Genomic DNA, 25,065 nt, shown 5'->3' with positions numbered 1-25,065 from the left:
TGTGTGTGTGTGTGTGTGTGTGTGTGTGTGTGTGTGTGTGTGTGTGTAAAACCTTTTAACTTATGCTAATGAATATATATATATATATATATATATACACACACACACACACACACACAAGGAACTTCAAATTATCAATACCAATATATTTACACTATTGCTTTAAAAGCATTAATTACACATGTTAAAGAGCATTAGACAAGTAAGTATCTTTAGGCAAATGTTACATGTATATAAAAGTAGGCCATACACTTTGATCCTATCACTTTATAAGTTTCTTCTATCACTTAATGAACAATTTACTTATCAATGAATGAGATAATTTAGATAATTTTGAATATAATATTATCTTTCTTATAGAATTGAATATGACACTAAAGAGAAACAATTAGTGATTAGCAAGGTGAAGTGAGACCAGTTTGTTTCCATTTTTGGCATACAGCAAGTGCGTTGCTGTTAACTACATCTGGTTTTCAGAAGCCCACAGCTGACTTAACAGAATACAGTGCTCTACTAGCTTATGGGAACAAATGCGATTAATTACCCTGATACACTTATTACATTAATATGACAAAATATTTCTGAACCTTATTAAGTGTCCATACATGACACACTTTTGTTTTGTTTTGTTTTAATCTCAATAGTATGATGCCTAAATTTTTACGAAGTCAATTTAATTATTGATGTATATTTCTAATGCTTTTAAATGGTAAGGTAAAAGTCAGTTATGTCTGCATTAGGGAGAAAAACTCACAGATACGATTTAAAAAATCAATCCATAATATTACTGACTAATTGTAAAATAATTAAGCCAATTTCACTATTTAAATCAATATATTTCCCAGTCCAACAGTACGGACTAAGAACAGAATATACATATATGATTTTTCATGACTGTGTTATTTCAAATTACTTAAATACATTAAGTTAAAATACTTGTGGCATTTTATGTTCATGGCTATTTTCATATCTTTGACACCGGCTTTCAAAACATGATTTCTTCAAATTTTAACGGAATATATGACCTAAATGTAATGAGTTGGATTAAATAGTTATTCTACTTCGAGACTGCAGAAAGGTTTGCGGATGGGCTGAGAGTTAACTTACTTTGACAGTGCTGCACAGTCCACCATATTTCACATTTAACACGAGTAAGTGGTGTCTTTTTGCAGCCTATTCTGTGGTAGTCTGCTGGATAGGCAGCTTCACAGGTGAAGCATTCCTTTTGCTTTTAAAAGTTTCCAGACAGGGAGTGAGTTAAATGCCTCACAGTGGTAGGTAGTAGGAGAATGAAGTTTTGGCATCTCACTCTTTCACTGAATTTTATGCAGTCAAATTAACACAGTAAAAATGTCATTTCATTTTAAAATGATCTATATCATTTTCAGGGCTGATCATTTAGTATTAGATAACCAATTGGTATCCTCTCTCCTGGGGTAGATTATTTCTCCTACTCTCAGCAGACCTGAAAAGGTATGCATACAAGTAACATTAAACAGAGCAGTTTGGATATATGTATTCAGGAAAATACTCACACACACAAAAAAAAAGAGGTCCCAAATTTGTAAGGGAAGGGAGTTACATGGGCAGGTTTGGAGAAAGGTAAGAGAAGAGGAAAGCCATATAATTTTATCTCAAAGAATAATATAAAATATTTCTATACTGTGGCATGCTTTTCTAAAATGAGAATGTATAGGCTGTAGATTCAGGGATTAAGAGGATCTCTTAGGAAGAAACTGATAGGTCCCAATTTTAAAAAGAAAGAACAAATATCCTCAATAATTTCAAAGTAGATTTGATTAAATTTTCTGTTAAAGTTAATATGCTACTGTGTGCCTCACAAGCAGGAAGCAAGATCAAAACACTTAACTGTAGCATACCTCACAGCCTTATGAAGACCAACATTCCACGTACCACTACTGTCTCTTGGGCCTTTTATTTTCCAACTTTCAAGATTAGGAAAATAAGAATAGTTCATAATTAGCAACAATCAACCTGGATATAATACGAAGGCCTTGTCCATCCTAATCTCCCTTGAGCATCAGACAACTACTGCACAGCAAGGAGAGGAGGCTTATGAAGCTGAATGTTCACAGGATGTCAATCAGGTTTATCTTCTCTGAAAACGTACACAGTAAGAAAGCCGGGACCATCTCAACCATGGAACAGCAAGGCTTATTCTTAGTGAGATGAAAACAGTGAGTGTCTTTGGCGATGGGCAGGAACTGCCCAACATATCAGGATGTTCTGATGGGGATTGCAGCAACCTTAGCTACGTAAATAATTATTCCACTCTAACCCTTGATGAGCCTCAAGTGCTAAATTTTTAATCTATCTTGATGATACTTTTTCAAAGTGGATAAATGTGGATGTCTCCGGAATCAAATGCTTAGGTGCCAGAACTGCTGGTACCAACACTTATCTGGAGTGGTTTTACTCTCTAGCATCCTTCATGACTTATAAAATATGGCTTCCACCACACCTCTCTTAAGGATTCTAAGAGGGTTAAGAATAATGAGCAAAGAAGCACTTAGCAGAGTCATAACACATTTTGTGTCTTTGGACTCTCTCTTCTACTTTAAATTTAAAAAAAATCAAACTATAAAATGTTTAGACTTAAAAAAAAACCTTTTTTCTCTATTATTATACGATGGAGAACTTTATGTGCAGCATAGATATGTAAATCTCTGTAAAGTGCCATATGCCCTTTTTAGTATTATTTTTCTACATAAAAAGCAACAGTAACATTATTGTAGACTAGACTCTAGATGTTCTTCATATAATGTAAAAAACTGATCAAAGCTGCTCTCAAATTCTCAGCAGAAGAAAGTAAACCCTGCGAATGTGACAATGTCTACACACATAGCGGCTGAAGGCTAAACATCCTTCTTCTTGAAAGCCCCACAGTTCTTCCAACAAAGCCTTCGTGAACAGGTGTTACTACTTTTACCAAATTTAACTGAATCCTGCCACTGCAGTGAACAATTTATCATTCCACAGAAATATAGGATGTACAGACAGCCAAAATGGTAGGTCTCTAATGAACAGCCAGTCAGTGCAAGGTAACATAGAAAACCGACACACACCAAAAAAAAAAAAAAAAGGGAGGGGGGGGCGATCCAGAAATCTACTCAGAGAAAATAAAGGACCCTTTACTCTGCCAGAACCAGTCCGAGGTGCAAAGAACTCTGCAGAGACTTACGTATCTATGCTATGGGAGAAGTCTCCCCATAAAGTGTATACTGTGTTCCCTAGCGATTCATAACTGCAGGAAAGTAAATTCCCTAAAGCTGAATTTAAAAGCATTTAAGATCAGTTAATAATTATTGGCCATGTTTAAGAAAAAAATATTGCTTTCAATTCAATCAATATCAAAGATATCCAAAGAACCACATATACAAAGGTGTTTTTTGTTTGTTTGTTTTGTTTTGTGTTTTAAGGAAGTCTCCTAATCTTCAAGGGCTAATAGCTTACGAGGAAAAACAGGCAGATTAACTATAGAATTCAACACAAGATATTCTACTCTCTAATACATGACATGTAAGGAATATGGAAGAAAGAAACATCTACTCCATGAAGAAGTCCCTATTGGTAGCTATAATCATTGGGGGTTTTCATGAGGAAGAGTACACTGAGGATTATTCAAGTTAGTCATAGATCTAAGAGTTTGACAAAAATTAAAACAGCATCCCTAAGAATCCACTGGCCGTGGACAATTCAACATGCTAGAGCCCGGAAGTGAAATAATTTCAAACTGTTTATCATGTATCACTTATACTATGAAATGCAATAACATGAAAGACTTTAAGAGCTGGAGATCTAGCATAACAGAGTAAAACGGTGTCTCCTGGACAGGACAGGACCACTGAACTCATGAACTCAAGATAGCTGTGCCAACTTTCACAAAATCTGCACAAGATCAAGCCAAACAATATTCCAGAGATGAGGGTGCTCATGAACTCCCATCCCTGAGAATCTGTTGATATTTGATGGTTTCTGATGGAAGGAGAACTAGTTCTTGCTATAGTGTGGGCCTTGGTAGGTCTACCATACTTCAGTGGATAAATGTGTGGCCTCACCCAATGAGCATATAGACAGCACCAATTAGACTTGGTGAGCCATTAACATTTTTCAAAGTAGACAGAAAGTTGAGGGGCAGATCGAGACATGGGGTGGATCTATAAGGAACTGGGTGAAGAATAAATGATGAACAGGATCAGAATATATTGTCTGACATTTTCAAAGTACAAATAAACATTAAAAACTTATGGTTTATAGACACATAGACAGACAGATAATATATATGATAGGTAAATCATTAAAAGATGATAAATGATTAATAGAGATAGAGAGATAGATAGACAGACAGACAGACATGTACCTATATATGTGCATACATTTGTTTGGGGAATTTGTTGTTTAAGAACAAAATATGCCATGAACTTTGATGCAATCAACAAACAAGGCATCAGATTACTCAAAAAGTTTTCAGTTGGACTGACCCTAAGAGAGGCTTTCAGCTATAAATGTTGATGATGCTGGTCTCATGAAATGAAGACAATATCATCAGGTTTTTATTTGACTTGGCAAGTACTTGTGCTTCAGAGGTCCTGGTGACCTTGACAAATTTATGAAGATAATTAAGCCTGTTCCTCTCTACTCCTTGTTATCCTAATATATAAAGTGGGTATGTCACATGTCCTCATTTCTTAAGCCTCTTATTATATTGACAGCATTCTGTGGTTCACTGGAATTTAATGCTGAAAATGGCAAAGAGAAAAATTCATTTCTAGACACTAAATAAAACCCTTGAATATCACATGAATAATCTAAGCGCAAAGAATAGCAAAACTTAAACAAAAACAAAGCTTAGATTTTTATCTACTACCTAAATTTTCAATCTCAAGGTTTTTAAACACTTTTTAATTATTTCAATGATTTGTTTCTGCTAGTTACTCTAATAAAGACTTCACGTAGCCAGTGAACTATATTTTTTCTTCTAGGTTACTTCAAAATGTTACTACCCTCTTCTCTAGTAAGATAAAAATAGGGTAGACTATATAAGACTTTTTTTCAGCTAACACAATAGGTATATTAAAACATGATTAACATAAAAGAATTATCACGATGGGGATAAGAATAAGCTTGGGAATGATTATGAATGAGATTGTGGCTGATTTTTTTTTCTTTTTTTTGACATACTGAGTTTGAAGTGGCTGTATCGTGTCCATGAGAAAAGAGTCTGAGGAGGCTCTACTGAGGAGGCTTTAACAATTTGTTCCTAGATCTTTGAAAAGAGTAAAGTTCAAAAATAGAATCTTGAGAGCCTACCACATCCAGAAGCTTGGGGGCCAAAAACAAACAAACAAACAAACAAACAAACAAACAAACAACATAAGAGTTAATAACATTGCCTAAGCAGAGAATAAAGCCTTAGAACAAAGAAATTGAAAGCAGCAGTGAATACAAAATGGAGGGTATTGGTCGGAGTAATAAGAATAAAATTAGAGCAGAGTAGTACCACAGATGCCACAGAAAAGGGAGTTTATAGAGAACCAAATACCTACTGACATCCAGTGATTAGAGAAGTCCAAACAACAGCAGTTAGCTTTGGCTAGTAAGAGACTTTACTAACCTCGGGAGTTAGTAAATCACAGGGTTTTGTAAAAACATGGTCTTTGCAATTCAGTAGCCCTCTCTCCATATCTAGTCCCTGGTACGTATGAACTGTATAGTCCTACAGTCACTCAACTTCTTAGTGCCTCAGGTTTTTTTCTGTCTAATGAAAACAATACTAACTGCCATCATCTTGAGAGTTAGAGGAAGCCGTGCACTTACAAACAACTAGTGCTTTAAACCCTGACCTGATACTGAAAGATCACAATACTTAGGAAAAGCTGACAAGCCAGGATATTATAATGTGAAAGCTGACTGTAATCTGTGTATTTTCTTAGAGCCTGGATTGATTTATTGCTATTCCTCACATTGGCTTAGTAGCTGGTCACAGTTTAGAAACGAGATTGCAGCTTTTCCTTTCCCAGATCTAAGCAGTAATGATAAACCTGGGGTCTAAATCTATCTAGCTAATGCAAAGGACTAGTGTAGCTGAATAGTTGCTGCTGGGCAACGCATCTTTCAAACTACCAAGAATAAGATCTGTAAACCCACAAGCAAATGACTTTCCATTGATCAAGACCTATTTTAATTCAAATGCAGTATTGAACCAGACAGTGGAAGAAATCTGCAGTAATTTTATAAACACTAAACACTATCTTTCTGCTTATGTGGATATGGTTTTATTTATTCTACTAGAATGTAGCACATACTTTATGAAATAAGATCTTCATAGTTAAAACATGAAGACCAAACTAATACTGGTAATGGTATCCCAGATTTACCTGATGGCTTTCAAGACCTACTCATCACTTTTAAACACATGAAATAGGATTCTCTCAGGAATATTTTCAAGATAAATACATTTTACTTGTAAAATTGAGCTCACAGTGCATGTAGTTTCAGATTTTTTCAGATTTGTCTTTGTACCCCAAAGTTAACCTGATTTTCTCAATACTAGTTACTAAGAGAAACACCTTCTCAACTCATTATAAGCATGACTTCCTCAGAAGCCTCTTCCTTTGTAGTTTTCAAAAAGTCTGGAGAACTGCCCTGTTGAGTTCAAATGCCCTTTGACCTTCAGTTTCCTTTGTTTCCTTGACGCATGGAGTTCTCGTGGGGCTATGCTGGACTACCTGCATAAAGTGGACTTCTCTAAGACCGTATGAGCACAGCTATCGGCTTGTCGTGTCTGAGGATCCCTGAGGATTATACACGTTCCATACATTTAAATCTATTACAGTCAAAGTAAAGTGTGAACGAACCAAGGAATATCCTTAACTTAATATCCTTTTAATCATTGCATCATTCAACATAAGAAACAGAAATTTAGAAGTACTTAAGTAGGCTTTTTTTGATGTAACTTGATAGAATTATCTGAAGATTAATAAAATATGCAAAGATATAAAACTCTACAAAATAAAATACTATGAAGCAATGCTAGGTAGTTACTGGAAATCCATATTTATAGTGAATAAAATCATAATAGTGTTTTAAAAGAGTATACATCACTTTACAGACAGGATGGCTGACTGTCCAAAGGGAAGACATAGAAAAAGGAAAGATTTATAGTAAGTGGGTACGCACTCAGCACAGTGTTAATTACGCTCTTTTCATGGTTTGAAGAATAAAAGTCATAGGAAATAGCAAAATAGAAAAAATATTTTAAAGTGAAAATTTAATGATATCTATTGGCTTAAAAAGTAGATGAGAAAGATATTTTTAAAAAAATCATGCCTTCTAAAACTGTATCTGCAGCACTAAGAAGAAAAGCCAGCTTTATATAAGTCTAAAGCAGATCAAGATTCCTGGATCACTTTAGCCTTAGCAGACAGAAGAGGCCTTGGTACAGCCTGAGAACTGAGAGCAGAAGCGCTAGATGCTGACCTACTGGGCTCTGGTAAGGCAAGGTTTATTAGTTAGGAGCAGACAGCTGGAAAGTGCATTGAATCCTGTCCTTTAGCTTAGAGGTTCTAAGTACAGACAACAGAGCAAACTATGGGGTCAGAAAACACACTTTTCTACATGCCTTACAGTTTGCAAAGAAATCTGGAACAGAGTGCTGCTTAGCAGGCAGGAAAACTACCAGAATACTGACTGCCATGCAATGAGGTAGGTGCAACTGTCATATACCTGGTCCCTCAGCAAGGGCAAAGAAGGGGTCTCTCCAAAGCATTTGGAAGTTCTCTGGCCCACGCCATCTCTCATATTCTCTCTACCTTTAAGACAGTGCTACCACAATTCTACTGTTAAAATTCCTAAAAGGGTGAATGAAGACAATATGTAATCTGCATTTCAAAAGTTTGGTCACTTTTCGAAATTCATACACTTGTCAAACAAGTCAGGGGTGGTAAAAGGTTGTGGGTCAGAATGCCCTGGTCCATTTCACTATTAGGTACATGCTCTGCTTCAGTTCACCCAAAGTTAATTAATTTCCAAAACATCAAGGAAAACTGGGACCATAATGGCACTTAGGATTAAGAAAGCACACCTCAATCGAAGGAGAGTAACCAAGAAAGGGAGTGTGAACATAGCCTTATGCAATTTGGCTGCTGATTTTATCTAAAGAAACCTGGCTTCTGAAAATGTTTCTTTAACTGTGGTTTGCCTCATACTTTGGAGCTGATGGGATGTAAAAATTTTCCATGAATTAGAGCCAAGTGAGCTGGCAGAATAAAAAGTAACATTCATTAGCAGACAACAGTGACCATGGTAGCATTCTAAAGGTAGCCTTTATATAAAAAAGAGGGGAATAATCTAAAGTTTGGGAGCTAGACTCAGTCAAGTGGGGTAGATGTCTGTATTCCAGGTGAACTCGAAAGGCACAGATGAGGAATCTGGGAAATGTGTGCTGTATGTAGAAACCAAATCAGAGAGCCCTAGACGCAGCTCCGGCCCCAGTAAATAAAATGGACAGCAGCGGTGTAAGACACCTAATATTAAACTGGCCTCCATATGCACAGGTGCACACGTGTGTGTATACCTGAACACACAATCGGAAACACACACGTGCCAAAAAAGTTTGGGAAATCAGATTACCAATGTCAAGGAAAACAAGGAATCTTACCTGTTTGAAAAACAAACTATGAAGCAGGAAACAATCCAGTAAGTAAATAAAATACCTTATCTGATCTGCAACTTAACCCTGTAGCTTGCTTTCCTACCTCTATAACACTTGAAACATCAACACACTTACTTCTCAGTTTGCCTCCTGTTATAGATCCTGTAACAGCTTCACTATAAACCACTCTTAAAGACAAGTGAAATCTTCTCAAGAAACTCTAAGCATTTTGTGTTGCTTACACCAGTGACTTGTGTAAGAAACACAGAAATGAAATTACAAATAGTCTCTATCTGCTAACTAACCACAGACTGCTTATGCAATTACAGGCAGGTCTGATTGTACCGCTTTTGGCAACTACCAGGGAAATTGAAAATAAATTTTATTTTTCCTGTCCTCAGAGGTACTCCTATGCCTTTTTCTTAATTAGCTCTCAACATGCTAAAAACCCAAAATAACCTATTCAATTAAAAGTCTTTCAGCAAATCCATTGAACACACAGTTGATCCTCCTTTAACATCAAATTATGAAGCGAACTCATTGCCACACACAAAATCAATACCCAACATGGCCGACGGTGTTAGCAATAACCAATGACAGTCTAAACAAGACGGCACTGTGGCACGGCTCACCAAATCAGTCAGTGCACACCTCATATTAGAATGTAACAGTGACATTTACAAAAAAGAACATCTCAAGCAAAGTCAAGCCTCAAACTTAAGAACTGGGTTAATGCCTTAGGATACCTTGGATTGTATCAGTAACTAACACCGGTTCCCTGTCAATTACAAGTAAGAGGGAAAAAATGAGGTTGGAGTATTCAGAATATTTTGGGGTGCTATCTTTAGACCATTAGAGGAGGAAGTGTTGACAGCCCTGAGGCTTATAGTCTACTTTCTCATGAAGGCCTAACTGAATTTATGGTTCAAGATTACACCTAAATATAAAACAAGCCAAAGAAGAAGAGAATGAAGTATGACAAATGGACTTGAAGTAGATGCTACTTTGTACAGAAACGTTATGGAATAAACGCAAACCTTGCATTAAAACTTGCAGAACACAGGGCTATGGGGAGGACTTAGTGGTTCGGAGCACACTCCCTTTTGTAAAGAACACAAGCCGGGCTCCTAGCACCTAAACTGTTAAGGCTCAGTCATGTGAAACTCCAGCTCTGGGGATCCAGCACCTCTGGTCGCTGTGGGCAACTGCACTCACACGTGTAACATACCCACGTGCATTATCATACACATGTACATAATTAAAAATGAAAATTTAAAACATTTGAGTCTTTTAGTAGGAAATTCACATATTGCATTTGAAGTGTAAAATATGATTTATTTATTGTACAACAGCACAGAACTAAAGAGGAATTTATATTAAACAGGATTAATGTCAGAACAGATGATTAGAACTATTTTCCTTTCATAGATAACTACACTTATTAAATGGATTTAGGAACAGATAAACGTGATTCTAATACTGCCTCATTAATGTGAAGTGATGCACGTTGCTCAGTTTGGGGGTCATTTTCTGTTGATGAAGGGAAAGTAAATAAGCTACTGTATAAGAGTGCACATTTAAGCCTAACTCATTTTACAATAAAACAGCACACAGTTGCCCACCTACAATATAATAAGCAACACAGTCACATTTATTCTAACCCAAGGCAAGGCTCCTCATACAAAGGGAAATGATAATTCAGAATGAGTTCCAACATTCAGACCAGAACAATATGAATGGCTCTCATGTTTAGTATATCTACACATTTACTTGATTTATATGATATAACAGATTTTACTGAATCCTCTCAGTCCTTTGAAGCATCAGATTCATGTTATAAATGAGAAAACAGCATGAGACAGCAGAGATTGCAGTCACATGAACTCTTCTGCAATAAAAGACCTAGATGGATCTACTGTCTGGGCTATTTTCAAGGTCTTGTCTGTGCCGTAGACTTTGGATTTTGTCGTTTCTGTTGTTTCTAACTTACATTACTCTTGGCTTTGCGTGATCATTCTGAAGATCAAAATTTGACTAAGATTCCAGAGGTAGCAAGGGTCTAAGGAAGAACCACTACTGGCCATATTCTCATCACTCTTGGCATCAATATTTATTTCCAATAATAGATTTTCCAGAAAAAAAATTCATTCCAAGAAAAACAGAATGATGTCCAATCTAGACACTCAGAAAACACTAAAGTGAACAAGAATACAAACCTCAATCTATAGGAAATTAATAAAGAAAACAAAGAAGCCAGAAAAATGAAATCTAAGGATAAAGAATGTCATACACTTTTCCCTGTAATTAAGTAGTGCTAGAGAAAAAGTCAGTTTGGCATATCGTAATCCATGAATCTACACAGCTTTCAATTTTGTACAAAATATTTCTAATTGGCTATCTCTGTAAATCAATATATTCAAGGAAATGGCTAAGGGAGATGAGCTCCTGATCCTCTAGGGAAAGGGCTCTTGTCCCACAAGCTTTGGGAATAAGTAAACTGCTCTGGGAAGAGACTCATGTATCACTGTACTGTTCACCAAGATGAGAGTATGAGCACTAATATTTGATTGATATCTCTTAAATATGAGTTCAGGATTATACAATGTTCATTAAATAGCTAAGAAACACAAGAACTTATTTCATGTTCTGAAACCTGAAAATGTTAACACAACATCCTCTTTCTGCCACATCTCGAATAAAATGGAATCAATTATTTTATTTATAGTCATTTTTATTCCATTTAACTGGGGTACAAAAGTCTTAAGGAAAGATAAAACTGTTTTAAAACATTTAGTGAAATTATTTGTATTACATGCAAAATTACTTAATCTAGATGTTTTGGCATTATTAGTATAGCAAGTAATATTAAAGATATATAAAGAATAAAAATTTAATAAAGTTTTAGTCCTAGATAATTTCTGAAATGTTTTATTAGAAGTCATAAGTACATAAAGACAACATATAGCAAGCAGATGTTTCAGAAAGCCAGGATTTGAGTGGTTTCATCTAAATTCTAATGTCACATAACATACATAAAAGTCTTAACAAAGGTTTTGAGGTATGTATTTTGCTTCCAATATTGTAATTCTCAGGAAAATTCACAAAATAAGCTGAAACCTTAGTCTCATACAAAATGACATCTACAGTTTCAAGGGCTTACATGTCAGTTCATAAAAAGGTACTGCAAGGGGAGATGAACAAAGAGCAGACAACCGAGTTCATGCCAGAGACTGCCCCTGCACCCCTTACTAGGGAACCCACAAGGAGACTGAGCTGCCCATAGGCTACATCTGAGCATCTCAGCTTTGATTACCTTCCCCTGGAGAGGTAGCCTTCTTAGGCCACAGAGAAAGTGAATCTCAACAATCCTGATGAGACCTGATAGGCTAGGGACAGACAGTAGGAGAGGAGGACCTTCCCTATCAGCTGACTAGGGGAGGCACAGGGGAGGGTGTGAAGAAGAGAGGGTAAGACCAGGAGGAGATGAAGGAGGGGACTATATCTGGTTTCAAAGCAAATATATTGTAATAAATAATAAAAAGATACTCCATCACAATCAAAAGATATAAGGGTGTTAACTGACTGAGAGGCCTCCTTATCAGATGCTCTTTCATATCAGTGCCAAGCTGGAACTCTGGTGAGTTTGTTCTTCATTTTTCTAGAACAGACTGTTTTCTGGTTTACTACCTAATTCATTCTCTGTGAAGTGTGTAAAGACATAAATGTTATCTGCTCAGAGATTTATACTCTAAGACTGATGGCTAAAACTTTAACATTTCATATTTTGAATGAGAATACCTTATTAGCAATTATTCCAAGATAGTATTGCTAAGGAAACATGTGAAAGAGTTAATGTTTTTAAAGTACCCTCATCTTAAATTCAGGGTATTGCTATAACTGAACCAATACTTGCCCAACATTTTCATATAGAAACTCACTGGAAATTAAATACAGGTTTTATGCACAATATCACACTATAATGTTTCTCAGGATTAACAGGTTATAGACAAATTTCACAGCAGGTAGGCTAACACTGTAAGCTCTGAAGGCAGACTGTCTGTGTTAAGCCCCACAAACCTGCCCCTCACTGTGTGACCTTGGAGAAGTAACTGCTCTGAGCTTTCTCACTTCGCATAATGGGTACATTAAAGTTAATAATTTCTAAATGGGTTGCCTAAAAATCAATATGGCTCAGGTTAATCTCACAGAATTCCACACTGTGATGATGATCTTGGCTAATTCTCTTGCCATATTAAAAACAGCAGTGACCATGCCAATAAAAACATGCTGATTATTCTGCTTCTCTTCCACAGACTCAGTTTCCAGTGTATTTCAGAACAAATCTATTAAAATCAAAATTTTATTATTTTATGGTCTTAAAATAGCAACTAGTCTATCAACACCCAAAGAGGCAAAATTCTGTGTGGTTTACACCCTTTTGAAAAGATTTCACAACCTCTAGTACAGCTAGTAATAAAACTGCAACTAGGATGTGTAAGTAGCATATATTTGGGGTTACACCTGGTGACTCTTCTGACAGGCAAAGGTGTCAGTCTCCACCTTGAGGCCTTTAGACAGCCTCTCTCACTGAACCAGCAGCTTGCTTTTTCAGCTATGCTTTGCTGCCAGCTTCTAGGATCTGCTTTTGTCCCCATTTGGAATTTGGATTCCGGTCTTCACACTTGTATAGCTAGGGCTGTGCCCCACAGAATCAACTACCAAATTCTGTGAGTTCTTAACTAAATCTTTAGTGCAAAATATGTATTTCTCATGAAAATCTCTTCCCCGTGATTATTCATCCTTGGCAGGAGTTATGGAAGCCAGTAGTCACTAATAAAGACACTATCACCACGCTGCATTTATTGCTCTGCCTATTGAAGCCTTGTACTCAAAACTATGTTATATTAAGCTACTATGCTTCAATCATAGATTTCAAGTAGTGCAGGAGCTACTTAAATAGACCCCACTGTAAAAATATTTGCAATATTAGTAACTTCTTAAATATGAATAATGATTTATAGTTCACCAGAGGCTGAGCTAAGACATGTTTGGGGTTTTTGTTTATTCTGTTTTTGAGATTTGGAGGTTTGGGGGGTTTGCTTATTTTGATTGTTCCTTTTAAATATATTTGAGTTTCTTTCATGAACATTTCCTTTCATTTTTAACTTTGCTAAGTTTCATGGGAAGCAATGCTTTTCAGAGGAAGAAAAAGTCCAATAAATAAGAGCATGATGATAATCTCCTCTCATGGCTAGACTTAGATTTCATTAGTCACCACTTAGCCCTGAAGAGATATGAGATAATGTGGGGATAATTCATTCTGAACACAAATCTTTCCTAACAGGATTCTTCATTTAATAATTAATTCTTTAAGTATTTCTTCATGGTTTCTCTTTCTTCATCTTTCTTCTGAGTTGCCTCCCTCTAAGGAGAACAATCTTTCGAGAAACAATATCATCTACTAGAGAGGAATTGGACTGCTTTTCCCCAATCCCTCTCTGTAGGTTGAAACTGATGGACAGAAGTCCTTACTGGAAAGGGACATGCTACTAAACATGTTTTCAGTCTATGAACGATGTTAGAATATTAGATGAGCAATGATTTCGGAAAGCAAATTATCTTCTGAATGCAGTAACATGGAAAAGAATGAATTACAGATGTAATTTATCCATCACAAGCAGATCCTAAACACTGATTATGTCTGTATCTACAGAGAAATTTAAAATGCTACAAAAATTCCTTAGTTTTGCTAACTTTAATTTTCCATTTTTTTTTTAATTTTGTGTAATTTACTGTCAACTATTAACTGCAGATGCTTCCTGCCTCATGTAAGGAGAGTCTGGGCCTAGATATCAGCAACTCCACATCTGCATTGGAGGCAGAGAGATAACTCTAAAAGCATATTGGAGTCCTACGGGCTTTGAAGCAATAAGGTATTGGGACTTGATAATCAAGCCTCAAACTCACACTAACCCAAAATACAACATATGAATGCCTGGATAAGCTCAAGATAGCTGCAGCATTCTGCTGGCCTGGAACTGAGACCTCAGGTTAAAATGGAGGTTCCCTCTCAGTGAGGGACTTTTTGATTCTTTCTTTCGGGGGACTCTGGCTCTGTTCCAACTTGTGGTTTCAGAGTCAGTAGTTGTGGAAAAAAAGTAAAGCCAAACCACTAAAGACATTCCTCTCCCTCTTCTTCAAGTTGCACACACACTGACCTTACCATTACTGTTGAGGAGCTGTGCTCTTAATCTTCACCCCACGCACTTCTAAGAGTCTCCCTGCAAATAATAAGCACCAGGAGAATAGCACTTTTAACTTCTGCATATTCTGAGACAGAATATGCTTGTTACCCTCTTTAAATTATCGAATCTTTATCCCTTCTCAGGTCCCAACTGTCTGTTCTTCACATCAGACCCTTTAACTGTTGCTGTAGTAAAACAGTAATAAAGGAAAACAAAATAAAATCGTGAGCTTGATACTTCCAGTATTTCTATCACTTATTTTACCACTGCTGCCTGGGATTAGCACAGAAAGCACCTCATGAAGCTACAGGAAGACAAAGAGGAGGAGCTGAACAATAAATTCCACAGCTCATCCAGACCAGCATCGGAGGCTTATTACAGATCCTTTGACAATGGAGCCTTCCTCCCTTGTAGGTGAGGCCCACAGGATGTGTACACTGCCTATATCTCTGCTCTTGAAGACCTCTCCAGGAAACAAGAGCAGGCCAAATCGAGAGTTGAGAAAACCAAGAGCTGGCTTGCAGAGTGTCCCAAAATGCAGGAAAGGCTACTCCCCCTACACTCGGCCCAGCTAAATTTCTGAAGACCAAACTGTTCCAGGAAACTCTGACAAAGGCAGTTGGAGTCCGTGATACCAACCACAGTTACAGTTTTTGAAAAGAATGGAGCTCACGATGTGTTTGAGGAGTCTCCCTGGCTTAATTTGTTGCAAAGGTTTTAAAGCACACCTCAAGAACCCTATAGTTACTCTGGCTTCTCAGGGTGGGCCTGATGATTTAACTGAATTGGTTCTGAACAATTAAGAGACACTGGGTCATTTTTCATTTTATACATTGATTTTATTTTTATGCATGAATAGTTTACCTGCATGTATGTATATGTACCACATGCATTGCTGGTAATCATGGTTTAGAAAAAGGCATAGAATCTTCTGGATCTAGAGTACAGTTGTAAAACACTGTGTAAGAACTGGAAACTAAGCCTGGGGTCTCTGGATGGGCAGCCAGGGTTGATAAGCACTGAGCCATCTCTTCAGCCCCTCCTTCTACACACTGAGGCAGTTATCGAGCTGATGCAGTGTCACTACTTGACGTGCTAAACTTAACCTCATTTTCTTATCTTTTAGAACAGACTCATAATCTTTCTGTCTGATGCCACAATCTTCCTGCTAATTTAGAGTCCCTTTTTGATCTACTTGTTAACTCAAAACAGAATTGTGTGTATTTACTGCTATAGGTCCTATGACTTCAACTTACCTTGAATCACCATTTATTTATGCAGAAGCACTTGTGTGCGATTTATATGCTGATTCCTCATCACACAGATATGTAAACTGAAAAGCAATGTTTGGTATGATGTGACTGAGTATGGAAATTGAAATCAGGCTACCAGGCATCAAGTCCACAGCTTACTAATTGGTCCAGTTGAACAGCACCTGGTTTCTCTGTACTTCACTGTGCCTATCTGTCAAATATTATTATCAAAGAGTTGTTGAATAGTTTAATTTTATTATAAAGTGAAAACAATGATCAACACAGAATGGTTTAGTAACTATTAATTCATTTCCCTTAAAGAAATGAAAAATATATTTGTAAAGGAACTGTAAGTGAAAATTAGAGTAACAGGAGAATTTTCTGCCATACAAAATCATTTGGACTCTCTTTCTAAACCATGAAAGATACATATATGTATGTATAGAAATATACATATAGTATATATTTCAAACATATAGGCATGTATATATAATTATAGATATAAAGCACATTTTAATAGGAAAAAGAAACATGTTATTTTGTTTTTCCATGAAAGTAAAAAGTAAATAATTTGTGCAATGACAGCTTTTATCGACTCACTAAAACAAAGTAATGGCCGTTTTAGTATACGAGCAGTACTAACGCTCCTCTGCAAAAGGGTCCTCCCTTCAATGGCTACCACACTCGTGTACTTGCCGGACACGTTTATTTGATTCTGGGAGACTTCTAGGGTAAGTGATTTCCGTAATTCTCTCTCATCATTGCCAACACAACGTCATTTTTCCTCTTGCACATTACCTGAAAACTGACTTTGTTAGAGAATAGTTAAGCAACTACTATGGCAATCCTTAATACCAAATCAGAAATTAAGAGGTCAGGAGAAACCCTGGTGAAGCTCAGCAGACCTTTCTTAGGTAGACTGGTTTTGACTGTAACGGGGTGTTACCTGATTTGCTCTTTCCTTTTCTGCTTCTAAGAACATGGCTGGTGCATGGTGCTGCCCAGCCTATCTTTCAGTGCTGGAAGAATCCTAAATTTAGAAGACACGTGCTTCTCAGGACCTTAGGATGAAAGACCCTGAGCACTGGGAACTGCGGAAAACACCAAACAGGCCCAGACAGCTGACAAAAATCCATCTCAAGTTTATGCCAAATGCTGCAGAAGGGGCATTAATCAGTTTTTTACAGCTCCATGTCTACATCATGTCTGCATGTCTCTGGGACTCATAAAGAATGAGCAGATCCAACAGTTCTGAAACTAGATGGTTGGAAAGATTTTTGAAGGAAAAAGAGAATAAAGTGTAACAAGACCCAAGGCCCAAAGACTTCCTGGAGTTGGCCTGCAAGTCAAGCTACAGTATATAAAGGGTTCTAGAGTCTGGAAACTGTCACTAAATTCTCAAAGCACAGAACCATGTAACACAAAAAAAAGCTTTTTTTTTTCTTTTTTTTAAGCAAAACAAGCATAAATCAAAATTTAAATTAATCAAAAAATACTAATGCCAGAACAGTGCTGATATACGCAGATGTATATTTGGTGACAACTGTATAAGAAATGTTATTTACAAAACTCTTCAGTGGGTTAGCATTCTGCAAGTGTTGTTATGTGCTAGAGTTAACACTGCTCAGTGTTACCACTTCAGTGAAACTTACAAGAAATTACTACTCTAACACACAATACACTGTACCACTAAGTGTTCTCAACCTAGCCTTTCTAGTTACTTGTATTAGTTTCTACACACTAATCTCGATCAGCAGTGCAGTCAAAGGTCATCCATTTAGTTACCCATTTCTACTGACTCTCGTGAATTCTGACCTAAGTAATAACAGGGATAATTATTTCCTTATCTAACAGCACAGAACGTGTGTCTTCTAAATCTGCTGAAGTTAAAAGGGGGGGGTGTCAAAATTTCCTCATTTAGGATCTCTTTATAAGAAAATAAAGCTTTGTCTAGATCTGAGGGAGAGCAGAGACATTGCTCAGCATGAAAGGTAATGGATTAGCAATGCTGATAGCTCAAATCCTCCACTTATCCTCAGCAAGAAAAATGACAGGATAAGCACCCTGTCCAGGCCCCTGAGTGTCCTTGGGGTGGAGAAGCACTGCAGGTTTTGCAGGCTGTAACCATGTTCCACTCCCTCAGCAGTCCATTTACCCTACACATCACAGAGACCTAAAGCCTCACCCAGAGAATTGCCATGAGGCTATGAAACAGAGTCAGAATTTGAGAAGTTCTGACATTTGACACGCAGGTAAACTTTGATCCTGTTTATGCACCATGCTGCCTTGGGTTTAAATAGTCTTCAGTTGATCACTCTAACACAGGGAAGCAAGACTTAATGAGGAAAAAAGGAGAAGTAGTAGGCTAAAATCCGACAAAAGGACTCAAAACAGCAAGATTCTATACCTCAGGTAGCTTTATGTCTTGAATTTTATTTGCCTAACAGTTTAAAAGTATTCACTCACTTAAAAGATTGTTTTCTGAACCATGAGCAATCAAAATGCCGAAATGTGGATTCTAGTTGCAATGGATACATCTACAAAACAGCCTTGCACCTAAGGCTCAGGGAACACTAACAAAGGGTGTTGGGAGATGTTGGGGGGTCAGAATGATTGTGAAGAGCCAGATCGGGGAGTTTGCTGTGTGGCTGTGTCCCCTAGTAATGTCAGAAGCTACACCCATAAAGTCTCTATCACAATGACTGCTTAAATATAAGCTTAATGAGGGTAACAATTGGCATGCACAGGCCCAGGAACGACCTCTTGGAGTTGTGAAGTTTCTGCTTACTAGATACACTGAGAACATGCAAATCTGTCAAGCAGCTTTACAAGTTGTATCTTAGAGTTAGTCCTTCTCTGAAGACATCAGTGTAGAAAAGAATCTGCTGGGTCCACTGTCACTAAAGCACACACGTGCGTACACGTGTGCACAAGTTTCAGGACACAGAGCATGAAAACCTTTGAAAATTTTGTATGTGGGATGCCATTAGGAAAAAGCAACAAATGCTTATCAAAGTTACTGTAGGTGGGAACCTATACCACTAAAATTCCATTTGTCCAGGAGTTTCAGATCTCCTACATTTCATTTTGTTAAGATTCTTAGTTAAAACTAAAATTGTTTTAAAAACATCATGATGAAAAAAAAGGAGAAAAAAAAAACATGATGAAAAGACCATGTCACTGTCTTTGCAAGAACAGCAATGATACCAGCCATTTCTCGGCTAAAAATACACTGTGGCAATCTGGGGGTACCACATCAAGTCAGTCATGCCATCTAATCCAGATGTTAACACTGAAGGTTTATTTCTATTGATGATATAGCAAACACTTAATTTTTGAGACTACAATACATTTAACATCACATAAAAAAATACAACCATTTACTTTCTTCACATAAGCTGTGAATTATAAAGCTGAGAGATAAGAGAATGGCACAGCATTTCACAGTACTGGAAATACCACGTCTGAAACACAAGATCATTCTATTGGCAGCTTACAGTACTGGAATCTTTTTCCCCCTCTTTTGGAACTTCATTCATAAGCCATACGAGGAAAAAAGTCCTCTTCAGAACAAAATGATGCACTTGGTCAATTGTCCTTAATATCTGAAGTGCCTACTGCCTGTCCCCAAGTAACAAGCCCACTAAGCCATAGCTAGAACTCACTTCTAGACGACTATAAATTTAAACAAGTGCAAAATAAAAATTAAATTAATAAAGTGCTTAAATGCTATTTAATTTATATACTTGACCTATTACTCATCTTGTGTTTTCATTATTTGCACTTGAAGAGACCTATCATAATGCTACTTATCACAGCCCATTTTTGCAACACATTTATTATGAACTAGAACTGTTTTACTCTACTACATTTAACCTTAATTCAATCTTTAAACTTAAAATTACCAGCATGCCAATGAGATTCTATTAGCTAATCTCTTCTCATAATCTCTAGTACTATGCCTAGTGACTTCTTTTAGATAAACACTTTTCTAATGCTCAGTTTGTTTTCTCTGTGTGTATGTGTTTGTATGCACAAGTGTGTGAGTGCATGTGTCTTGAGAGAAAAAGAGGCAGAGAGAGGGGGAGAAGAAGGGAGGGGAGGGAGAGAGAGAGAGAGGAATTCTCTTCTAACCAGAAGTCAGCTATAAACCTAAGTCACCTGGGAGCCTAGCCAAAGTCTGAAACAGCACAGCTGAAGGGTACAGCCATTTCACAGGGTCCTCTCAGAGAGTATTTGGTTTGCTTTCCTAACTTTCTAAAAATAGTAGATTACACAAGCCACCTCCATCTCATGGCTCAAGAACTCAAAAGAGGCTGGAGCAGAAATGAAAAGTAATACAGAAAGCACATTTCATTAAAGAAGTCAGGATATTATAAGTTTTGTAAATTCCTTCCGTTTACTCTCAGACAATGGAGATGATCTGTTAGTTGTTGGCAAGCAAGCCTCAGAATGCTCCCAAACTTCAGAACTTCAAGCATGAGTGAGTCATGCGGATACTTTTAAGTGTTTTAAAATGTGTTCTGGGTCTATTTTAGCCATAAAATTGAACAGCGTAAGACTACTACCTAAAAGATAGAATTGCAAACACTACATAAAGAAGTATGGGTTCTTACAGTTACATGTGAAAATTTTTGGGAAACACAACTACTTAGCTGCACATCCAAGCTGTGTTGACTGATTCTTAATAGTTATTTCGCTAATATTTAAGGAGTTATTGTCTGGGTATGAAGCTTTATTATAAATAAATTTGTGTTAATTTGTCCCTCTACTCAAATAAAAAAAAATATTTTGCCTAATTTTAGAACTATAAATTTCAGCTTTTCTTAGAAAACCAAAGGAAAAGAAAGATCGTGTATTTTTTAGGTTTTTGTTTGTTTGTTTGTTTTTAAGGCTTTGATGCAGCAGCTGAGTCTCATTACCCACACAGGGCGTCTGTGAGCAGGACTGTTGCTTTACTCAAAGGAGAACTGTTCTCTGACCACAAGTGAACAGTAACTAAAAAAATATTTGGAACTGGAAAAATAGCAACTGAATTTTAATGGTTCACAATGTTTCCAAACCCTGTGCCGGCAGGTCTTCTGTGAAACCATTCAATGTCAAGGCCAAATTTAATGTCCTTCATTTTACAGCCAGGAGTTTACCACCTATTATCTATAGGATTAAAAACTGGATTTACTAGGAATTGGGTCAAAAAGGAGTTACTCATGAACATAGCTGGTTACCGACAAGGGCAATTAGTCCTTTGCTCCTCATTTTATGCAACCCTGTCTCTAATTACACCTGAATTGGTGAGCATTAATTTAGGATTGATGTTGACAAAGGTACCAACATTGTGCCCTTATAAATGCAGTTCAAGACCAAGGTTGGGAAAGTAGTAATCTATAGCTTCTACTTATTTACTTCTACAAGGACTCTGCCTACAGCCTGCCATCTTAGCACAGCTCTGTGGGTACTAACACACACCTCCTCTTTTACTATTCTGAAGACTGAATCTTCGAAACATTTGGCAAAAACCTTACCAAAGTGAGCATCCCAAAGTGAACTAAAACAACCTGCTGAAAATGGTTAACCTCTAACTCACCCTGACGTAATGTAAGAAAGCACTTGGATTACTGTATGGTTTGTGTTTAATAAGACAGGATAGATGTGAGACTTCTTCACAGATCTAGGTAAGACGGTGACCCATCTTGGAAGAGTCAAAGAATTAATTGTAGGAATTTAGTATTAAAAAATTAATCTGATTAAACCAAGTCGGTTGAAGGCATCCTGGGAACACTTTTCTAGTCTTGACCTTGAATTTCAAAATAAAGACATGTGCTATCTTTACAAGATCCATTAAAACTGGATACATGGATTACAAATCCAAAACATTTTTTGAATATCAAAAAATAGATCATTTCTTCTCATTGTGTACACAAAGGAAACTTTTAACATTTCTGGGAACACTGCAAGTAACAACTGGCAAGAATCTCACAGAAAATGAACATCTGTATTACCTCAATATGAAAAACCCAATGAACAACAGTACTTAGGAGTTTGTGCCTATTTATAAAGTCCACATTCAATATAGTGTGTGTTTTGGTTAAGATACTATAGCAACTGAAAAAAATCTCACTTCTAGTCATATAGTCCCAAAAGTGCATGGCTTCAGCCACTAAAATAATCTCACAGAAAAAGAAAATCATTATGAGAGTTAAAATGCACCTATGATCAGATGACATAGAAGTTGCCATACATTTGTAACAGCTTGACAAGTTTACCAACAAAGGAAAACAACTTATATTCAATCCGTTACTGTCTTGGCCTTATCATATACGAAAGTGCTGAACAGAAACATTTACCATTGATGAACAAAAACTCTGAGTTGCTGTCACTAAGCCAGAACTAGTAATATGTTCTGACTTAGTCAATATGCAACACTTTCTGCTCTAGGGGAAAAAAGCATGGAGTTTCTAGTTAAAGGCCTGATAAAGTTATTTAGAACAAAGTTTGGCTGGACTTGGTCCTATGAGACCTCATTGAGTGCCCCAGCCCAATATCATCAACCAGAACATATTGCATAACTAAAGTGTTAACAAAGCAATGTATAATCCCAAATTTAGAGTTCTGGGTGCCCATACCCCTTAATCAATCATTGCATATCCTTAAAAGTAGATAATATTTACTCACTTTCAGTGAATCAAAGCAGGCGATTACTCGTCCATTTTCAACTTGGCAGCTTTTCGAAGGATGTGCAAATTTACATTCCGTGTCTGGCCGTGAGCAAGTCCCCCTTTGAAACTCTCTACATACTTCCAGTGTTAGCCATTTTGTGTCCCGAATTGGTGTGACACTAACAGCCATGTTTATATTTTACAGGTAGTTAAATGTTCAATGAAACCGACAAACCCAACCCCTCTCAAAAAAAGAAGAAAAAAAATCAGCAACCAAAGCAAAAAACAAAAACCAAAACAAAATAGGAAGTGATAAAACTTAGAACTGTGAAATGACGGTGAAAATGTCCGAAAGGCTGTTTCCCCAGTCCCTGCTTTAACGGCACATGGAAAAGTGTGACTTCAGTATCAAGGGAAAGACCTCCACTAGAAATTCACAGCATGAAACTGTTAATTCAAAGAGGTTTTGGTTTTTAGAGAAATACCAGGGTTGTAAGTAGTTGGGTGTTTAAAGGAGGGCCTGGAATCAGCCTTGTGCTCAGTAACCCTTTCCCAGTGCCAATTTGGAGCCCAAAATGCAAGCATGAAAACGTGGCAGACCCTTTGACACCGATTTCCAAGCTGCTTTCAGCAAAGTTGTCTGACAGGGAGCCTCCTCACAGCTGAGTTTGCGATGGAGTTGGGTGGTGCGATCGGTATTGATTAGTTTGGCATAGACAGATGCGGCGGTTTAGAGCAAAATCGAGAAAATGATTTTTTTTTTCCTCCTTGATTTCCTGGCAGAAGGTATCTTACTTTTTCAGCAAACTTTTCTTCTAAACTAAAGCAGCCTAGGGCAATGGCAGATACTCAGAGCTTTTCTCCTGATTAGAAGTAGAAATGGGGGTGTCTGGGCTAGAGGTGGAGGGCGGATGTGCTGTCGTCACAGTCTAGCTGGCAGCAAGCAAGGCAAAAGCAGAGGCTGCTCTAGAAGCGGGTCCAAGCAGCAGAGACGTCAGGAAAGGCACTTCTTAGTACCAACCTGTAGAGAAAAGAGATAGGTTAAGATTTACTAAGCAGCATTTACTGGTGTCCTAGAGTAGCACAACCTTGCCATGTGATACCAGACTAAGCAACTCAAAGTCAGCCTCGCTCCTCCGCCTCTCTTTCTGTCTCTTTCTCTGTCTCTTTCTCTCCCTCTCTCTCTCTCTCTCACACACACACACACACACAATACTTACAGTGAGGCATATTGCAGCCAGCCATCGTAGATTTATTAAAAAGGGGGCCGTTTCCCCTTGTGAAGCAATGCATGATAGAGAGATAACCAATCACAGATAGTGTTGCAGCAATATTCTGGGCAGAAAGCCAATACTGAGGGTTGTCTTATGAAAGGTCGCGCCTGTCAGACGTTCATTACTATGCTATCAGCACAGAAAATGTCCATCAGATGTGACTTATTCCACTGCAAGAGGACGAGCATGTGGGTTTTGAATTTACCCAACATGCAGTTAGTGGACTAAACCATGTTAGTTTCCAAACAGCTCCTAACGCAAGTCCAAGGACTTGACAATCACTACCGGGGCAATCAAAAGCAAGGTTTAAAAACTACAGCTGAAGTCCAAGCAGCTTTCTCTCTGCCTCAGCGCAGGGGTGGACCCTGAGCAGCCTGCTGCTGCTGTCCTGACAAGTGAATAAAAAAGGAAAGGGGTGTTTACAAATGGTACATTCTCCTGACCTATCCAATTCACTTCCTCCTAAAGCACAAGTCCTGCCCCTCTGCTGAAAGCAGCACTCATACTGTAAAGCTATTCCATTCAGCCATCAGACACTTTGTCACTATATCACAGGCAGGCAAGCTACGAACAAAAGCGTCCTTTATCCTGACGTTTTTAAAGCAGAAGCTGGGGTCTTGTGGCGAGAATAAGGAGTGCAGTGTTGTCAGATGTCTGGTAAATCTGAAGCCAACCTCCAGGGAGAGAGCGATTCCATTGCAGGAGCATTAATTATTAAGTGAGCAATTTGATTTGGGCAGGGTGATGCACTTCAGAGTGTGCTCAGCCCCACACTATGCCTGGAGGGCGGGGGCGCAGGCAGCTGCCTTCTGTTAACTTAGGAGACCACTCTTTCGAACAGGGCACCTTTGCATCTTAACATCTTACTTTCTCTTTCAATCAGGACAAAACAAAACACCTTCAAAATTTTACTAGTTACAATAACAAAGCATGTTTGGTTTTTTTGTTTTTTAGGTTGTTTTT

The 25,065-nt window shown here is 37.6% G+C and overlaps 1 protein-coding gene across 11 annotated transcripts in view; it reads right to left on the bottom strand.

Moving 5' to 3' along the window:
* The window catches only part of Mbnl1 (muscleblind like splicing regulator 1), a 148,330-nt gene that overhangs the window by 99,457 nt on the left and 23,808 nt on the right, over positions 1-25,065 (bottom strand). For 8 of the 11 annotated variants that reach the window (XM_055596708.1, XM_055596706.1, XM_055596711.1 and 5 more), the window contains one exon: positions 22,845-23,849. The exons of 1 other annotated variant lie outside the window; for it this stretch is intronic. In XM_055596708.1, coding sequence (XP_055452683.1) covers positions 22,845-23,018 — 174 coding nt within the window. In that variant the 5' untranslated portion in view covers positions 23,019-23,849. Of the gene's footprint in view, positions 1-22,844; positions 23,850-24,048; positions 24,220-25,065 lie in introns of those variants that run through there. 2 more of the 11 variants (XM_055596707.1, XM_055596714.1) reach the window with 2 other exon arrangements.

The sequence above is a fragment of the Psammomys obesus genome, unplaced genomic scaffold, assembly GCF_907164565.1.
Source record: "Psammomys obesus unplaced genomic scaffold, mPsaObe1.curated_primary_1811, whole genome shotgun sequence".
NCBI classification, from domain to species: domain Eukaryota; kingdom Metazoa; phylum Chordata; class Mammalia; order Rodentia; family Muridae; genus Psammomys; species Psammomys obesus.
This window is presented reverse-complemented; position numbering and strand designations above follow the sequence as displayed.